This window comes from Pan troglodytes, chromosome 16 (genome assembly GCF_028858775.2).
Source record: "Pan troglodytes isolate AG18354 chromosome 16, NHGRI_mPanTro3-v2.0_pri, whole genome shotgun sequence".
Taxonomy (NCBI): Eukaryota; Metazoa; Chordata; class Mammalia; order Primates; family Hominidae; genus Pan; species Pan troglodytes.
The window spans coordinates 51,162,897-51,179,358 of NC_072414.2; the positions used below are offsets into that span (position 1 = coordinate 51,162,897).

Below are 16,462 nucleotides of genomic sequence, written 5' to 3' on the forward strand. Positions count from 1 at the left end.
GCTGTCTGTGTGATAAAACTAAGGTGCTTTCAGCTGGGCGCGGTGGCTCACGCCTGTAATCCCAGCTATTTTGGGAGGACAAGGCAGGCAGATGACGAGGTCAAGAAATCGAGACCATCCTGGCCAACATGGTGAAACCCCATCTCTACAAAAAAAAAACCAAAAAAATTAGCTGGGTGTGGTGGCACGCACCTGTAGTCCCAGCTACTCAGGAGGTTGAGGCAGGACAGTCACTTGAACCCAGGACATGGAGGTTGCAGTGAGCTGAGATTGCACCACTGCACTCCAGCCTGGCAACAGAACAAGACTCCATCTCAAACAAACAAAAAAAAAACCCCCCAAAAAAACCAACTAAGGTGCTTTCATATTTGTAGCCCAAATGAAGTGAGATAAGACTTGCCAGGGCAAAAGGAATGCTGCTAGGAGAGAACGTGGTAAAGTTCTTAAGAGCTCTGTGGTCTTTAGAAGGAAGCTGCCAAGGCAGGAAAAACATCAAATAATAGGGCAAATAATAGGGCATAAAGATGAATGGGGCCAGGCACAGTGGCTCACGCCTGTAATCCCAGCACTTTGGGAGGCCAAGGCGGGTGGATCACGAGGTCAGGAGATCAAGACCATCCTGGCCAACACAGTGAAACTCTGTCTCTACAAAAATACACACACACACACACACACACACACACAAATTAGCCGGGCGTGGTGGCGGGCACCTGTAGTCTTGGCTACTCGGGAGGCTGAGGCAGGGGAATCGCTTGAACCCGGGAGGCGGAGATTGCAGTGAGCCGAGATTGTGGCACTGCACTCCAGCCTGGCAACCGAGTGAGACTCCGTCTAAAAAAAAAAAAAAAATTAGCTGGGTGTGGTGGTGCGTGCCTGTAATCCCAGCTACTCAGGAGGCTGAGGCAGGAGAATCACTTGAACCTGGGAGGAGGCTGCAGTGAGCCGAGACTGCACCACTGCATTGCAGCCTGGGCAACAGAGCGAGACCCTGTCTCAGAAAACAAAGCAACCAACCAACAAACAAAAAGGTAGATGGATGGCTGCCCCCTCAGAGGAAGGAGCTGTTGTTTCTCTTCCTGCACAGGTCTATTTTGCATTCATCCCTCCTGATCCTCATTTGAAACTTCTCCATGGTGCTGGAGACAGGAGACAGCGGAAAATGGAAGTGGGCTTGAGAGAGGGGAAGAGAAGAGGGAGTGGGTGGGAGCAGGCCATTACTAGCTTTAGCAGACAGAGCCACTCCACCATGGAGAGTCGTGCAGAGCTGGAAGATTCCTTACAAGTCTCTAGTTCAACCTCCATGAAGTGACAGGGGTCCTTATGATCATCACCCTGTCACCGTCATTACCACCCTCAAGCTAGAGTTAAGTGAGCAGACGCCTGCATGCCAAGTACCATGCTAGAGATTTCATGTATATAATTTCTAGTCCTCCCAACAAGTTTGCTGCAAGTTTGATGGCATTACATTAGTGCTTAGACAAGGAAACTGAAGCTCAGAGAGGGCAAACAGCAGGTCCAGTGTTAGAGAGGCCTCTCTTTCCCCTTATCTACCATTTGACAACACTACTCTGAACACTCCTGCCTGGTGATCCCCATCCACCTGGTGCCTGGATGCTCCCAGGAACAAAATGCTGTTTACATATGAGGGCAACTCATATTTGGGTTGCTACGTTCTTCCTTTTACTGGAGCCAAAATCTACCTCCTGGCAGAGTTCACCAACTGGCTTTCAGTTGGCGCTAGTTCCATCCCTATGACTCCACAGGACATGTCTTAACCCCCTTTTAAAACTGATAGCTCTTTTAATACCTACACAGAGTTTCAGGAATCTTCACTTCCTCCGGCTAAAAAGGCTGGGTTCTCTTCACCACTCTTTATTTATATTCTAGAAAGGCAGAGAGGCTCTCACTGTAAAGCCACAAAGACCCATATTCTTCAACAAATATCATATAGAATGCTGGGATGTTATGCTTAATGTTGCTGAAGACTCTTAAAGCTGTTGTATTTATGCAACTGCAGGCACAGACACAAATCAAAAGATCCATTATTCCTCAACCATGCAAGAAAGCACAAAGAGGTCACAGAGTAACCATATCTGGGGCCAAAGGGAACCCGTCTTCTGATGTTTCCAAGATAAGCCCTCTCTGGAGAATGAAATGAATTGTGTGCTATTAATGTGGCTGTACCTTTACAAATAACCAGCCACAGCCCCACAGCCTTGGGTCCTGGCATATAGCACTGAGGTGGAAAACTAAACCTTAGAATCCTGTGTATTGACAGCCCACAGGAATCTCTGAACCCTTGTTTTGAATGATGGAGATGGAGCTTGCCGGCTTCATCCACAGGATGTGAGAATCTTACCCTGCAGCTCCCTGGTCCGGGACCTTGAGGAAATCCAGGCTCTCTGGCGTCTGTGACACTCGGTCTGAACCGGCAGACTGCTGCCGAGGCAAGGGCGGGCGGGCCATGGAGGTGTACAGGCTTTTCTGATTGGACCTCTGGCTTCCAGGAGCATGGGGATGTGGCACATACTGGTTTCTGATGACTCCGTTCTGATGGTATCCTAGAGAGAGGAAGAGAGAAGGAAATAAGGCTCACATTTTTGGATCCTTTGCCAAAAGTCTCTCCACATTTCTTCCATGTACTACAAGGGCAGCTTACTTAACTTCTGAGTCTCAATTTCCGCATTTGAAAAAAATGGAAGGCATCACTGCTAACACATTGTGAGAATTAGAGCTGATTCCCTGTTTTCCCCATCACCGGGCTTTACTGAGGTATAACTGACAAATAAAATTGTATGTATTTAACATGTACAACAATGCATGGTCAACTTCCCGGGATGTGCGCGGAACACAGCGGACACTCAGCACATGCTTGGTGGCAATAGAATCCCCAGATTTCCTGGGGTTCAAAGCCCAAAGTAAGGTAAGCTTGCAGCCGGCTGGGAGACACCTTCTTGGGCCTAAGAAAAATTATGACATTATGACTCAAGAGGGCTGACAGGCAGCTGCTTAAACAGCTGGACATCCATTTTCGAGGGGTCAATCTTGGGCATCCACGGCAGGAGCCTGCTGTGTGAGGCAGAGGGGGTGCTCTACACAGGCAAGGGAAAAGTGGCCACCCAGTTGGATCAGTCCGGATGGAGCAAGCTCTCTCAGCCAAACAGCGATGTCTAGTTAAAATCGCATTAGCCAATAAGTAATGGGTTACAGTGGCAGGCTCCAAACCATGCGTCTTGGCAGACTCGGGCATTAGCATTCCACGCTACGTATGAAGAGGCCCTTATTCATTCTCCCACTGACAGATCTGGGCTGAGTGGAGAAAGAGAACAAGACTCTTCAAGGCCCACTTTGGTGAACCCCACCTAAAGACCTCTTCCAACCAAATTAAGAGAACTCTTTGGTACCAGTGGGATGACCCTTAGAAAAGGATTAGGGGTTCAGTTCTGGCTCTGCCTCTGAGAGCTATACTGATCATGAGCAAGAGAGCTGATCTTTCATAGTCTCAGTTCTTCATGAAAGAACCACGAGATAGGTCCAGAATCTACTTGGTGGCTTCCAGCTCCGACAAGCATTTTCTCTATATCCTTATTATTGCAGAAATATTTCATGCCCAGTAATAATAGGTGGAATTCTTGCTTTGAACCACGGTTTTCTCAGGGTGGAGCTTTCAAGAGGGTGGCTCCTCATCCAGCCATGTCTCTAGCAATTTCCTCCCATAGGCCGTCAGACCAGATCAGAACTAGACATTTGGGGCCAACAGCTGCTCTTCATCTTACCTCATTCCCTCAGTGAGTGAGAGCTGAATGGGCTCCCACAGGGTCTGGGGTTGGGGAGGGTAGAAGGACCCCGCTTGCTGCCTAGGGTCCCAACAAAAGGAGAGGGGCATCTTAAGAGTGTGACATGCCCTCGGGATGTCACATGGCCAGTGATAAAAGTGGGGTCCCCACAGGGGCTGCCCCACATGCTGCTCGAGATCCCCTTGTCCACGATAAGGTCAGAAATGAAGAGTAAGCATTTAGAAACCTTCATGGCAGTTTGACAGATCTATTTCATGCCTGTTGCATCTTATAAAAAGAAATTTTGGCTTATATTTTATATGTTTTGAAAATTCCATTCTTCTACTAATTCATTTTTATTGTATCATACAAATATATGGTTTGTGATGGACTGGAAATTTTTTTAAACCCCCTGAAAACCCCTGGTCTTTCACCACAGACAGTTTGAGAAGTGCTGGTCAAATGGGTCTGGTCCCATTGTCTCATTTTTTTGATAAAGGAACTGTCATTTAGAGAGTTGGGGAGCCCTGCTCAAGGTCGGAAACTTTGTGGCCTGATTTGATCTGAGGCTACTTTGGCCAACCTAGCTGAGGCCAGTGAGCTTTCCAGGTGGACTTGGCCAGAATTCTCCACTGGAACCAGCGCACACACAGTAATATGATACTACAGTGCTTCTCTTAAGTTCCTTTGTGCTTGGATTTTCTTCAAAGAAGAAAGGAGGAGACAGAGCCGGGTCAAGGCAGGATGGGGACTCCAAAAGAGATGAGAATTAGTTTCTCACTGCTGGGCCCCAGTGTCCATACTTTAGCATGCAATGGTGAGATTCCAGAGACTAAAGAAATGCCCTTTTCTGGGGGGGGGGGTGGGGGTGGGGGTGGATGAGGAGGGGAGACACACTCTCACTCAGTTACCCAGGCTGGAGTACAGTAGTGCGATCTCAGATCACAGCAACCTCTGCCTCCCCACCTCAAATAATCTTCATGTCTCAGCCTTGTGAGTAGCTGGAATCACTGGTGCATGCCACCACGCCCAGCTAATCTTGAGACAGGGTCTCACTCTGTTACTCAGGCTGGAGTGCAGTGGCATGATCATAGCCACCTAAGCCTCCCACTTCAGCCTCCTGAGTAGCTGGGATTCCAGGCATGTGCCACCATGTCCAGCTAATTTTTATTTTTTAATTTATTTATTTTTGACCCAGAGTGTTGCTCTGTCACCCAGGCTAGAGTGCAGTGGTGTGATCTCAGCTCACTGCAATCTCCACCTCCCGGGTTCAAGCAATTCTCGTGCCTCATCCTCCCCAGTAGCTGGGATTACAGGTGTGCACCACCATGCCTGGCTAATTTTTGTATTTTTAGTAGAGACAGGGTTTTGTCATGTTGGCTAGGCTAGTCTCAAACTCCTGGCCTCAAGTGATCTGCTCGTCTTGGTCTCCCAAAGTGCTGGGATTATAGGCATGAGCCACTGCACCTGGCTGCAGCTAATTTTTAAGAACATTTTTGTAGAGATGGGGTTTTGCTGTGTTGCCCAGGCGGGCTCTAACTTCTGGTCTCAAGCAAGTCTCCTGCCTTGGTCTCCCAAAGTGTTGGGATTACAGGCGTAAGCCACCATGACCAGCCTCAAGAAATGCTTTTTACTCCTTATCTTGGACATTGGTACAAATAGAATTCTCTTGGCTGGGAAGACTGGAATCAAATACAGTCTCAAAATGACCCTATCAGACTTAGAATTCTAAACTGCTTAATACCAAACACTCTGGGAGTAATTTTTTATGAACTGAATTTTGTGAGTGATGGAAAAACATTAAAAGATTTTATGTATTTTTGCAAGCATTCTGCAAACACTACACAGATTTTTAGAGACAGAAAATCTTAGATTCAGGTTTAGAGTGTCTGGATATGTCAGTTATATTTTTACTATTGAAAATGAGAGGCCAGGTGCAGTGGCTCACACTTTTAATCCCAACACTTTGGGAGGCCAAAGTGGGATGACTGCTTGAACCTAGGAGTTCAAGACCAGCCTGGGCAACACAGTGAGACTCCGTGTCTATAAAGAGTAAAAAAAAATGAGCCAGGTGTGGTGGTGCGTGCCTGTAGTCCCAGCTACTCAAGGGGCTGAGGTGGGAGGATCACTTGATCCAGGGAGGCTGAGGCTGCAGTGAGCTATGATGGCGCCACTGCACTCCAGTTGGGCAACTGAGACCCCATCCCAAAAAAAGAAGAGATAAATATGAAATATAAGCATAAATTTTATAACAATTTTGTAATACTCTCAGATATTACTTTATTTTTTTGAACAGGCCTCCTGAATCCTAATCTCAGAGAATACATAGAAAACAGATTTCTTCTATTCAGTCATTAAGCTGCTATAACTTACAAAATAGCAGCCCCCTCCCCTCCTTATCCATGATTTTGCTTTCCACTGTCTCAGTTACCCATGGTCAACTGTGGCCTGGAAATATTAAATGAAAGTTCCAGAAATGAACAATTCCTAAGGCTTAGGTTGTGTGCCATCTCACCCTGTCCCGCCAGGACACGAATCGTCCCTTTGCCCAGCCTATCCATGCTGTGTGCGCTACCCCATCATCAGTCACTAAGCAGCCGTCTTGTTATTCATAATGGCCCCAGGAAGCTGGCAATTTGGGTATGCCAAAGAGAAGCCATTAAGCGCTTCCTTTAAGTAAATTCAGTAACAATGAATCTTCTATCTGTAACATTGTGAAGACAGAAAAAAATTTCTCCTGGTTTTGTGGAAAACTCAAACTGGAAAAGTATAGATAGGTTTTGGTAATATCTGCATTTTCAAGCCCCCACTGGGGGTCTTGGAATGCATCCCCCGAGGATAAGGGGGAGCTGCTGTAGTGGTATTTGGCCGGAGCTGGGTAGTGGTGGTGGGGTTAGACCTGTAAACTCCTATTTCCATAAAGCAGCATCCTGTGTCTTAAAAGCTGACAACAGTCTGGTTGTTACGGACAAGGAACTCCTTTCTCTCTGTCAGAAGCCTTTCCTAAGGGAGTAATATTTCGAGGTAATGAAATCCAGATTGCGAACTCAGCTGCAGTTCAGTCTCACTGACTCCTATTTTTCTGAATTTTGAGGTCTCAAGTAGGGCTGCTGTGTTGTACATGTGGCACTGAAATGGTCCATGCCTGGTTAATATGTGTGCATTGATTTGCTAATGGGTTTCTTCCCAAACATATTTTATAAGTTATGGGTCCAGATTTAGTGGTCCCAGACTACGGTACGTAGCTGGCTTACCTGGGGGAGGAGGGGCAGCTCTCACTGGGTAGTTGGCATTTTGAGTCCCACTGGAATAACCTGTATTTTGGGTAGTGTTCCTTCTGGTAGGACCTGAAATAAACAAGACAAAGTTAAAATCAGTGCTACTGGTTGGTTTTATGGATCCTCATGGTTCTCTGCATATGGAAAATTTTTGAGAAGCTTGGATTCCAGCTCTCAGGTGGATCTGCAGGAGAACAGTTGCAGTGGAGAAGGAGCCGTTGAGGGAAGTATGTAATGGTAGCTGTTGGGTGGGAGGGGCTGGAGGATAGGTTTATAGAGGTACAGTTTTGAAATGTTAGAGACGGTGGTTTTTAAAGAAGGATTGGTCATCTTACAAAGGTGTTTCTATTTTTACAGACTTTTAAAAGAGACAGATGGAACATTTTAACATTTGCATTCATGTTCTAAACGCTAAGTGGCTGAGCAGGTTCACTAATGCTGCGGATCAACGGGGTTGGCATGAAGCCCGTTCCGGCACTGACTGCACGCCTGCCTACGTCAAGCACCTTGCACGCAAGAGTGTGTGTTCTACGGTCCTTGAACTAAACACAGACCACAAGGAGGAGAAGCAGACTTGTACCCTTGACACAGACATGAAGGAATTAGGAACAAGCTGGGGCCAAAGGAACACACTGTGGGTCACAGTCAGGGCTGGACAGCAGGGCCAGAGGAGCCAGAGGAGATCTCTGCAGAGACATCTATGTGGGGAAGAAAAACAATAGGGTCTCGAATGGAACAGGAAGGAAGGTAGGATTAAACCAGCTGGAAGAGGGGTGCAGAGGGAATTTCTTATAAAGAGAAGAGCTGAGGAATAGAGAAGGGTAGGAGGTGACAAGGTGCACAGTGCAAACACAGCAAAGGAGCTGCAGCTCTAGGGCCTGGGAGAACCGACCACGTGGGATCGGGGCAAACCCAGTGTGGCCTGCTGGACGCTTCCCTCCCAGTACCTAGGCCACTCTCGCCACCCCAAATAAGATAGAATCCAACACCTATTGGGCAATTTCCACTCTGGGGCCCGCTGCACAAACATAGCCTGCTGGTTATTTGCAGCCTTTCTTTGCCCGGCTCTGTGCCCTGGGGTCTGAGTCCTGTGGACAGCCAGGCCTCTGCCTTCCAGTGGGGTGAGGCCTATAGGCCAGGCCAACAGGAGGCACTGGAAGGAGACTGGAGTGTCAGGAGGGAGGTGGGGGACTTCATGTGCCTCCTTCCTGCCTGTAGCCTTCAGTTCACCTCGTTCCTCCCTCTGCTGCTTCAGGTTTGCGGATAATAATGATTTCCTGCCACTCCCTTTCCCTGGGTCCCTACTTTGTTCCCTAAACCCTGTCCACATCTTTTCACTGAAAAATCTCTTCAGAAATCCCTCCAAAAGTTGCTGTCTGTTTTCTGCAAGTACTAACGGAAACACAGACATACATCAACATTTTCTGAGTGGCTCTACATATATAAAGATATGATGGCATTTGCTGGTATTAATATGTTAGAGAACATGTTAAGGTGTACCTTTGCAGACAGATTTGAGAAATGGCTAATTAATTAATTAATTAATTTTTGAGATGGAGTTTCGCTCTTGTTGCCCAGGCTGGAGTGCAATGGTGCGATCTCAGCTCACTGCAACCTCCACCTCCTGGGTTCAAGCAATTCTCCTGCCTCAGCCTCGCAAGTAGCTGGGACTACAGGCATACGCCACAACACCTGGCTAGTTTTTTGTAGTTAGTAGAGACTGGGTGTTGGTCAGGCTGGTCTCAAACTCCTGACCTCAGGTAGTCCACCTGCCTCGGCCTCCCAAAGTGCAGGGATTATAGGCATGAGCCACCGTGCCTGGCCTAGAAACAGTTATTTTATATATGGCATCTTCATGTGTGTGATCACACACAGGCTAAATCTTAGAACAATATCACAATATATGCATACATAGCATGTATGATTATTCTATGCTGTGTACGATAGATATAAGTTTATAAATATCAATTATAAATACAAAAATAAAGGCCAGGGAAGGAGTTAGACTGGGGTTTGAGGTAGTGCGTGCGTGCGTGCGTGTGTGTGTGTGTGTGTGTGTGTGTGTGTGTATGGTGTTTTCTTTCTTTTTCATCTTCTTTTTTTTAATGAGGCAGGGTCTTGCTCTGTCACCTAGGCTGGGGTGCAGTGGCACCCCAGTAAAGATCATGATTTACTGCAGCCTTGACCTCCCAGGCTCAAGCCATCCTCCCACCTCAGCCTCCGGAGTGGCTGGGACTACAGGCATGCACCACCATGCCTGGCTAATTTTTATATTTTTATTTTTGTGTGTGGAGACAGGGTTTTGCCATGTTACTCAGGCTGGTCTGGAACTCTTGGGTTCAAGCGATCGTCCGGCCTTGGCCTCCCAAGGTCCTGGGATTATAGGTGTGAGCCACCACGCCGGGCCCAGTCAATTTCTTTAAAGGTGGCATAGAGGATGATGTTGGTATTGTGGACAAGATCTGACTGGAAAGGGAGGGGAAATTTGAAGCTAACAAACTTTGATTCGTTTTAACCACAATATTGTAATGCCAGGTGTACTGATACATAAGTACTAAGTCCCTTAGAAACTTTTAACCTGCTCATTTTCCTTGCTGTTGCTTTAGTTTGAAATGTTCCATTCTGAAGAAAGCCTGAGCCCCAGCAAGCAGAAGGTGTACTGATTCTCAGCCCCCACATCTGTGCACATGTTTGCAGCATTTGCTCGGGAGACTCGGGGGAGCGGCGGCAGTTCTGCCTGCAGGGCCCATGGAGCACTTACGGGAGTTCTTGGGCAGTCCAGGTCCGATGCTGACCTGCAGCACTTTGTTACTGGGCTTGAGGACAGCCAGGTCCCCAAACCCTTGGTGGAACTGCACTTGCCGGGAGCCCCCCGCACTCCAGGGGCCCCAGTTTTCCTTTTTCAACTTCAGTTCAAGCCTGCAAAAAGCACACTGGGGTTAACAGGTCGAAGGACGCAGTGAGAAAACGGTGCTCAGAGATCCCGCCACGGAGTTCTGCTGCTGGAAAAGCATAAACATGAGGCGAGAACGGACAATCTACACCAGGAGCAGGGCCCTGAGGATGCGCACCGCATCCATGGGGTGGCACTGTCGCTGCATGACAATGAGCCAGAAAAAGGAGCATCTGGGGCCCGGTACCGTCAGACACCAGGTGGTGAGGGAGGTACACCTCGCTAATGTGCCAGTGCCACTCTGTCAGGTGGTCTCAGAGGCGCCTGCTGAGGGGACAGAGGAAAGAGACAATTTCCAGGTCATACCGCTGTGCTGTCATTGTGCTTCCAGCTGTTGTCCCTGATTCTGTGCTTGTGGAGGACTGAGAGATGCCAGACACAGGCCAGCTTGAAGACTCTAGCATAGAACCTGGCTTTGTTTAGTCCTGTACTATTCTTGCACCATCACAGCCCACCCAGGGATGGAAAAAGACACACACTAGCAACCAAAATCCAAATAGAAGGCAGGATTTACCTGCAATTCCCAAACTCCCCATCCAGTTTTAATGTTTCTATATTGCACATATGCCTGTATTATGCAATCCTTATTCTGCTTTTAACTTATATTTTCTCATATCATAAGACGGAAAAATCATAATTTTAAGTAGCTGCCTATTATAAGTTTCCCTCATCATGATATAAAGGCTTTGTCTTGGCCTTATTTTTGTAGCTAGGAAAAGATGGAGGATATTCCCATTTTATAGATGGGGAAATTTAAAAAGAAAAGCTAAATAACTTTCTTTCCGTGTTTTAGACAGGGCCTTGCTCTGCTGCCCAGGCTGGCGTGCAGTGGTGCGGTCTCAGCTCACTGCAACCTCTGCCTCCTGGGCTCAAGTATCCTCCCACCTCAGCCTCCCGAGTAGCTGGGACTACAGGCATGCACCACCATACTCGGCTAATTTTTTTTTTTTACTTTTTGTAGAGATGTGGTCTAGCTAAATAACTCTTACTCAGCAAATATGAGATCAGAGGGTCAACAGTATGCCAGTACCTGGTCCATTAGATCATGTTGCCAAAAGAAATGAAGGTGAGGCCGGGCAGGGTGGCTCAAGCCTGTTATCCCAGCACTTTGGGACGCTGAGGCGGGTGGATCACTTGAGGTTAGGAGTTCAAGACCAGCCTGGCCAACATGGTGAAACCCCATATCTACTAAAAATAAGAAAAAATTAGCTGGGTGTGGTGGTGAGCACTTGTAATCCTAGCTACTCAGGGGGCTGAGACAGGAGAATTGCTTGAACCTGGGAGGCAGAGGTTGCAGTGAGCCAAGGTCGCACCACTGTACGCCAGCCTGGGCAACAGAACAAGATGCCATCTCAAAAAAAAAAAAAAAGAAAAGAAAAAAAAAGAAAGGTGAACCACCTACACAATATGTTGGCCACCTATAGTCCTCAAGCCCCCGGAGGCCCTACCAATAAATAGGTTTTATTATGCATTGGTTTGGGGAATTTAAGCCCCCACCTCTGTCACTTTTATCTGCTTCCAGCGTGATTCTACTCCTGTCTGCTCTCCTAAATTAAAAAAACCCTTTTTTGGGTGATACATAAAAATCTGCCTTTGTCTGCCTCATTTAGGTGATTTTTGTCTAAATGATAAAATACACTAGTCTATGAAGTCATTATTTCACAGAAATGCAAAAGTAACCTTTTCAAAGTCTGTGACTACTATCCAGACTGTCTTCTGCAGGCTCTAAGGTTCCACTTGGGCCAGGCAGACCCCACTCTTCTCCTCGCAGGCCTCCTCCAGCCCCATCCTGAATCGCAGGGGTGCGATCAAGACCCCTTTTTAGCTACACGCAGAAGTCTGGGTCCCAGATCCGAACTTACGTATTGCTGAATTTCAGAGGTAGTTGCTTCTGGGTCTTCTCCTCGTAACGCTTTGCTAAGAGGCTTAGGAATTCAGTTTTGAAGACAGATTCAAGCAAACTGTCATACTCTTGCTCATGGAGAATAAAAATGTCATCCTGCATAGTACTGTAGAGAGATTGGACAAACACACTTGGTGAAAGCTGTGCTTCTGTTTACTCTATTGTTTTTTTTTTCTTCCATTTTAAAAATCCTGCAAGATAGTGCTAAGATTTTACAGTCTTTCTTTCTATAAGTAATAATCTTTCAAACAAAACCAACAACAATGAATTACATAATGAGATTGCTGAAATCTGCTTTCAAAGAAGGTTTATAGTCCAACAAAAGCATGATCAAAGTACTTTTTCCACATGATTTTTACAATCAGGAACTTAAGGACAATTTAGCCCATATTAAAAAAAAATCCATTTTCAAGTCCAACTTGTGTTTTTAAGATCATAAAAATCCAGAAAGTTATGAATAGAATGCAGTTGAAAAGGGATGACTCTACATTTAAGTTCCAAGTTAGTATAATTTATGATATGGTTGTAGCTACTGTAGTAAATTTGAACTTGAAGAATCATAAGCTCGGTTCTCAAGAGGGAAGCCAATATCCTGGACTTCAAGGTACTTATTAAGAACCTTCTGGCAAACAGTGCTCTGTGGACACTGTAGGTCAGGAGCTACCAGAACGTACAGACACGTCCAAGTTCAGAGATGCAAAGGCCAGATGGACAAACAGCAAACAAGCAAAAATCATCACCTTCAAGCTAATGAATTTTGTCAGACAAGGAAAGAACACACCTTTGCGGGAACTGCATGTTTGGACAGGGTGGGATTGTGGAGAAATTTATGCCTGGAGGGGAGTAGGTGTTACAAGCTATAGGGTGATGGCAGAGAGACGCTGAGGCAGACCCAGCTCCGAGGAAACGCTTGGTGGTCAGGGGAGGTTGATGAGACAAAGTTCCATCTTCAAGCCTGGCTAGGCTTGGTAGAAAGCGACAACATGTATGTAATTGAGAATCTGCATTCCCTGTTAGATTTATCACTCAGGTGAATGGGGCCACCACCCCAAAGACTATAATATATAAGTTTACGAGTATCTCCAAGTACCACTGCCAAATACCGAAGACAACCCTTTGAAGAATGAGATTTCGTTAGGGATTGTAAGCATTTTCCCAGGCATTAGAAACAAATTAGGCAAACCTGCTTCAGTGAATTGACCATGGTAACATTTTATTCTCTCCAAGTGCCACAGACACGGTTCCTTGTATATCCAGAGCCCTGCAGCGTCACTCAGGAGCTCTGCTCTGCTCTCGGAGCACCTGGTGTCACTGCACCAGTGGGATTACTGTGGCTGTGACAAAGCCAGATGATGAGGCAAGGGGATCACAAGAGGACTGAGCTGTGGAGAATCTTTGAGACCCTGGATCCTTCTTCCATGTAAAATCTGATCCATTTAGAAGGAAACTCCTGTGGTATCCCTGTTCAGCCCCATTCACAGGTCAAGGTAGGGGTTGGGCCCTTCTTGGAATGACAGGGCTCCCTTGGGCAGAGAATCTTGGCGGACTATCTCAGGCTTGTCAGGAACCTTCTCTCTCGACTGAGACAGGGAGCTAGTGACCCAGAGCTGATGGAGCCAGTAGCTGTAGCCACAGCCTCTACCTTGGTCTGATGTTGAAACTCATTCACCAATGTGCTAGTATTAAGAAGTGTGGCCTTAAGGAGGTGATTAAGTTACAAGGAAGAGGTCCTCATGAATTGGATTAGTGACCTTACAGAAGAGGTATGACAGAGTGGTTTGCCCTTTCTGTCATTCTCCCATGTGAGGACACAACAAGAGGCGCCATCTATAAAGAAGAGACTGGGCCTTCTCCAGACACCACATCTGCCTGCACCTTGACCTTGGACTTCCTGGTCTCTAGAACTGTAAAAATTAAATTCTTACTGTTTACATATTACCCACTTTTAGTCCTCCTACAGGAAAGGGGCTTGGTAATCCACAGGAGAAAAAGAGGTCGAAGGAACCACAGCACAATTGGATAGGAAGGCGTAGAATGGCAGCACGCGCAAACCATGGGGGTGGGGCGGGGCGGTAAATGGAGTTCACTGGAAGCAAGAGGCCAGTGTCAGGGGAAAGGAGCTTGGTCCTTTCATGGCCAGCTTACTGAAGAGCAGCCAAAGAGTTTCCCTTGGACGTAAAGTCAGAACCCTTTACAGTGTTTTTTGGACAAATAATAGCCATGTGAGTGGAACACTTGGTCATTATCATTACCTCAGATGTTTGTTTTCAGACATCCACACATCATAGCCATGCTTCTTGCCCACTCCTGTGATAGTTGGGATCAAGGATAAACCCTGACAAGCAGTGGTTTAAACAATAGACGGTTTTCATCTCCGTCACTCAACAGCTCATGCAAAGGCAATTCAGGGCCAACGTGCCAGTTCCATAGTGCCTGGGAACAAACACCTCCTACTTCCCTTTAAAGGTACAGCCAGCAATCTAAAACCCCAAAAAGCACTTATGAAAAGCTGCTCAAAAGAGCTCTTCCAAGTCATTTTGAATTAATAAAGTCTAAGCCTCCTGGCACCCTAGCCCAGGTGTAAGAACCCGGCTGCATTAGGTAGAGTGCATGCAACAGACCAGAGTAAAACAAGAAGCTCCACTTTTTGGCCTTTGGGGTGAGGAATGAAACGCCTTCCTGTTTTGGTTGTTTGCTCAAAGCTTTCTTTGGCATGTCTGGTCATGCCTGGTGGCCTGGCTGAACCGTGGCAGGATGGTGATTATTCAACAGGGCTAAATGAGCCCAACACAAGTCACCTTGAGTGGTTTAATGTGCTTAGATTTATTAGGAGTTTCATTACTATTATAACGAAAAAAGCAAGCGGGCCAAAACTTCAAGGTCAATTATCAGCATGAATCTAGAAATGAGAAGAGATGTGTTGGGACACTTTGACTTTAACCATCAACTCCAAAATCCCCTCCCTTCAGTGATCCAGGCATTGGAGCTAGGCAGACCACCTTCACCCAGGCCAGGGTCTCAGCTCATTCTGCTCTCCTTAGCCCAAGCTCCTGGACCTGAAAACAAAGCTTTCGTGTTTATTTATTCTAAAAAGTCAGACTTATCTTTGGACTTCACCCCTGACTTATTCCTATGCTGCAATTCCTTACAGATGTTTGACGCTGTAAGCTGTGTTGAAAGACCTCTTCCTAGTCTCTGGTTTGGATCTGCCCTTGTTTTTTTATTCCTCCGTCTTTGCGGCTTACTGTTGTATTGCTGACAACACTAGAAAATCTGTTTTACTCTCTTCACCAATATATCTTTTCACAGAAATGTTAGTTACAAAACACCAAGGAAAGTCCTGAAGGAGTTTTTTTTTTTTTTTTTAAGCTGAAAAGGCAATTTCCAAGGATAGCCCTGCCTTTATTTAAGCTTTTATAAAAGTCTTTCCTGATTATGAAATATATGCTGCTTTTAGGAAACTGGAAGATACGGAGGCGAATCAAGAAGAAAATAAACCTTGCCCAGAATTCTACCACTCAGAGAAACCAGTGGCACCAGTTTCAGAACCTTCTTAACTTCTCTGAGAAAGCCCGGACGCAGATGCAGGCCTCAGCAGTGACGTGTCCGGCTCAAAGAAGCTTCACCTGACCCACAGGTGCAAAGACCCACTCTCCTCTTTTGTGTCCCAGGAGTATCCTTTAAGTCACGCTGGGAACACTTATAGTAAGGCACATGTTTACTCAGCTGTCTGTTCCCCCTTCCAGAATGAGAGGAGCTTCCTGAGGCAGTGACTGTGCCTCATCCACCTTCGAATACCAGGGCTCAGCACCAGGTAGGTGCTCAATCCCATGATGTTGACAACTTCCAGGTTCCCAATGCTTACAGGCCATAGCAAGTCAAGATGCCAGTCATGCTTCAGGTCAGCAGGACAGGCAGTGAAGTGGGCTGTTTTTATTGCCAGAAAGTTTAGGGGATTCAGGCAAGGAAACATTCTGGGCAAGAATGTTGTGACCAGGGAGCTGGAGCCTCTGTCTAAAAGCACCGTCTTACGGGTTGTTTTTCCAGTTGGAGATAAGTACTGGAAAATCTATTAACCCAGACAGACGCACAACTTTTGGTCTCATCCTTCTGGTGATCAGCCACCAGAATGAGAAGAAAAATGAGAAGCCTCATCAGAGAGCCCCAAATAAGAGCTTCCATGGCACCGAACTCAACACCTACAATAGCAAAGCCAAGAACATGGGTCACTACACCTGTGGTCACCCTTCCTGCAACTGAGTTTTTCAAATAAGAGTGGGGCCAGGCCAGTACTTGAACAAGAAGCAACTCTGGGAGGATCCTTCAATAACCCAGGCATGGCCTTCTGCCAGCAGCCACCATACGCTCAGAAATCCCGTGTCTCAACTCTGTATTGGTCACCTCCTGACATTCTTCCCAAGTCTCCAGTGAAGCCAGAAATGCAAGCGTCAGTGTTTCATTTTAATTTTTATTTATTTATTTATTTTTGAGACGGAGTCTCACTCTGTTGCCCAGGCTGGAGTGCAGTGGTGTGATCTTGGCTCACTGCACC

General features: G+C 46.5%; 1 protein-coding gene across 1 annotated transcript in view; it reads right to left on the bottom strand.

Annotated features, from left to right (window-relative positions):
• The window catches only part of MYO1E (myosin IE), a 236,483-nt gene that overhangs the window by 14,763 nt on the left and 205,258 nt on the right, over positions 1 to 16,462 (bottom strand). Inside the window, exons 23-26 of the mRNA XM_510448.8 lie at positions 11,870 to 12,016; positions 9,816 to 9,973; positions 7,031 to 7,123; positions 2,360 to 2,561 (exon numbers count right to left, since the gene is read on the bottom strand). Of these exons, the coding sequence (XP_510448.2) occupies positions 2,360 to 2,561; positions 7,031 to 7,123; positions 9,816 to 9,973; positions 11,870 to 12,016 (600 nt within the window). The remainder of the gene's footprint in view (positions 1 to 2,359; positions 2,562 to 7,030; positions 7,124 to 9,815; positions 9,974 to 11,869; positions 12,017 to 16,462) is intronic.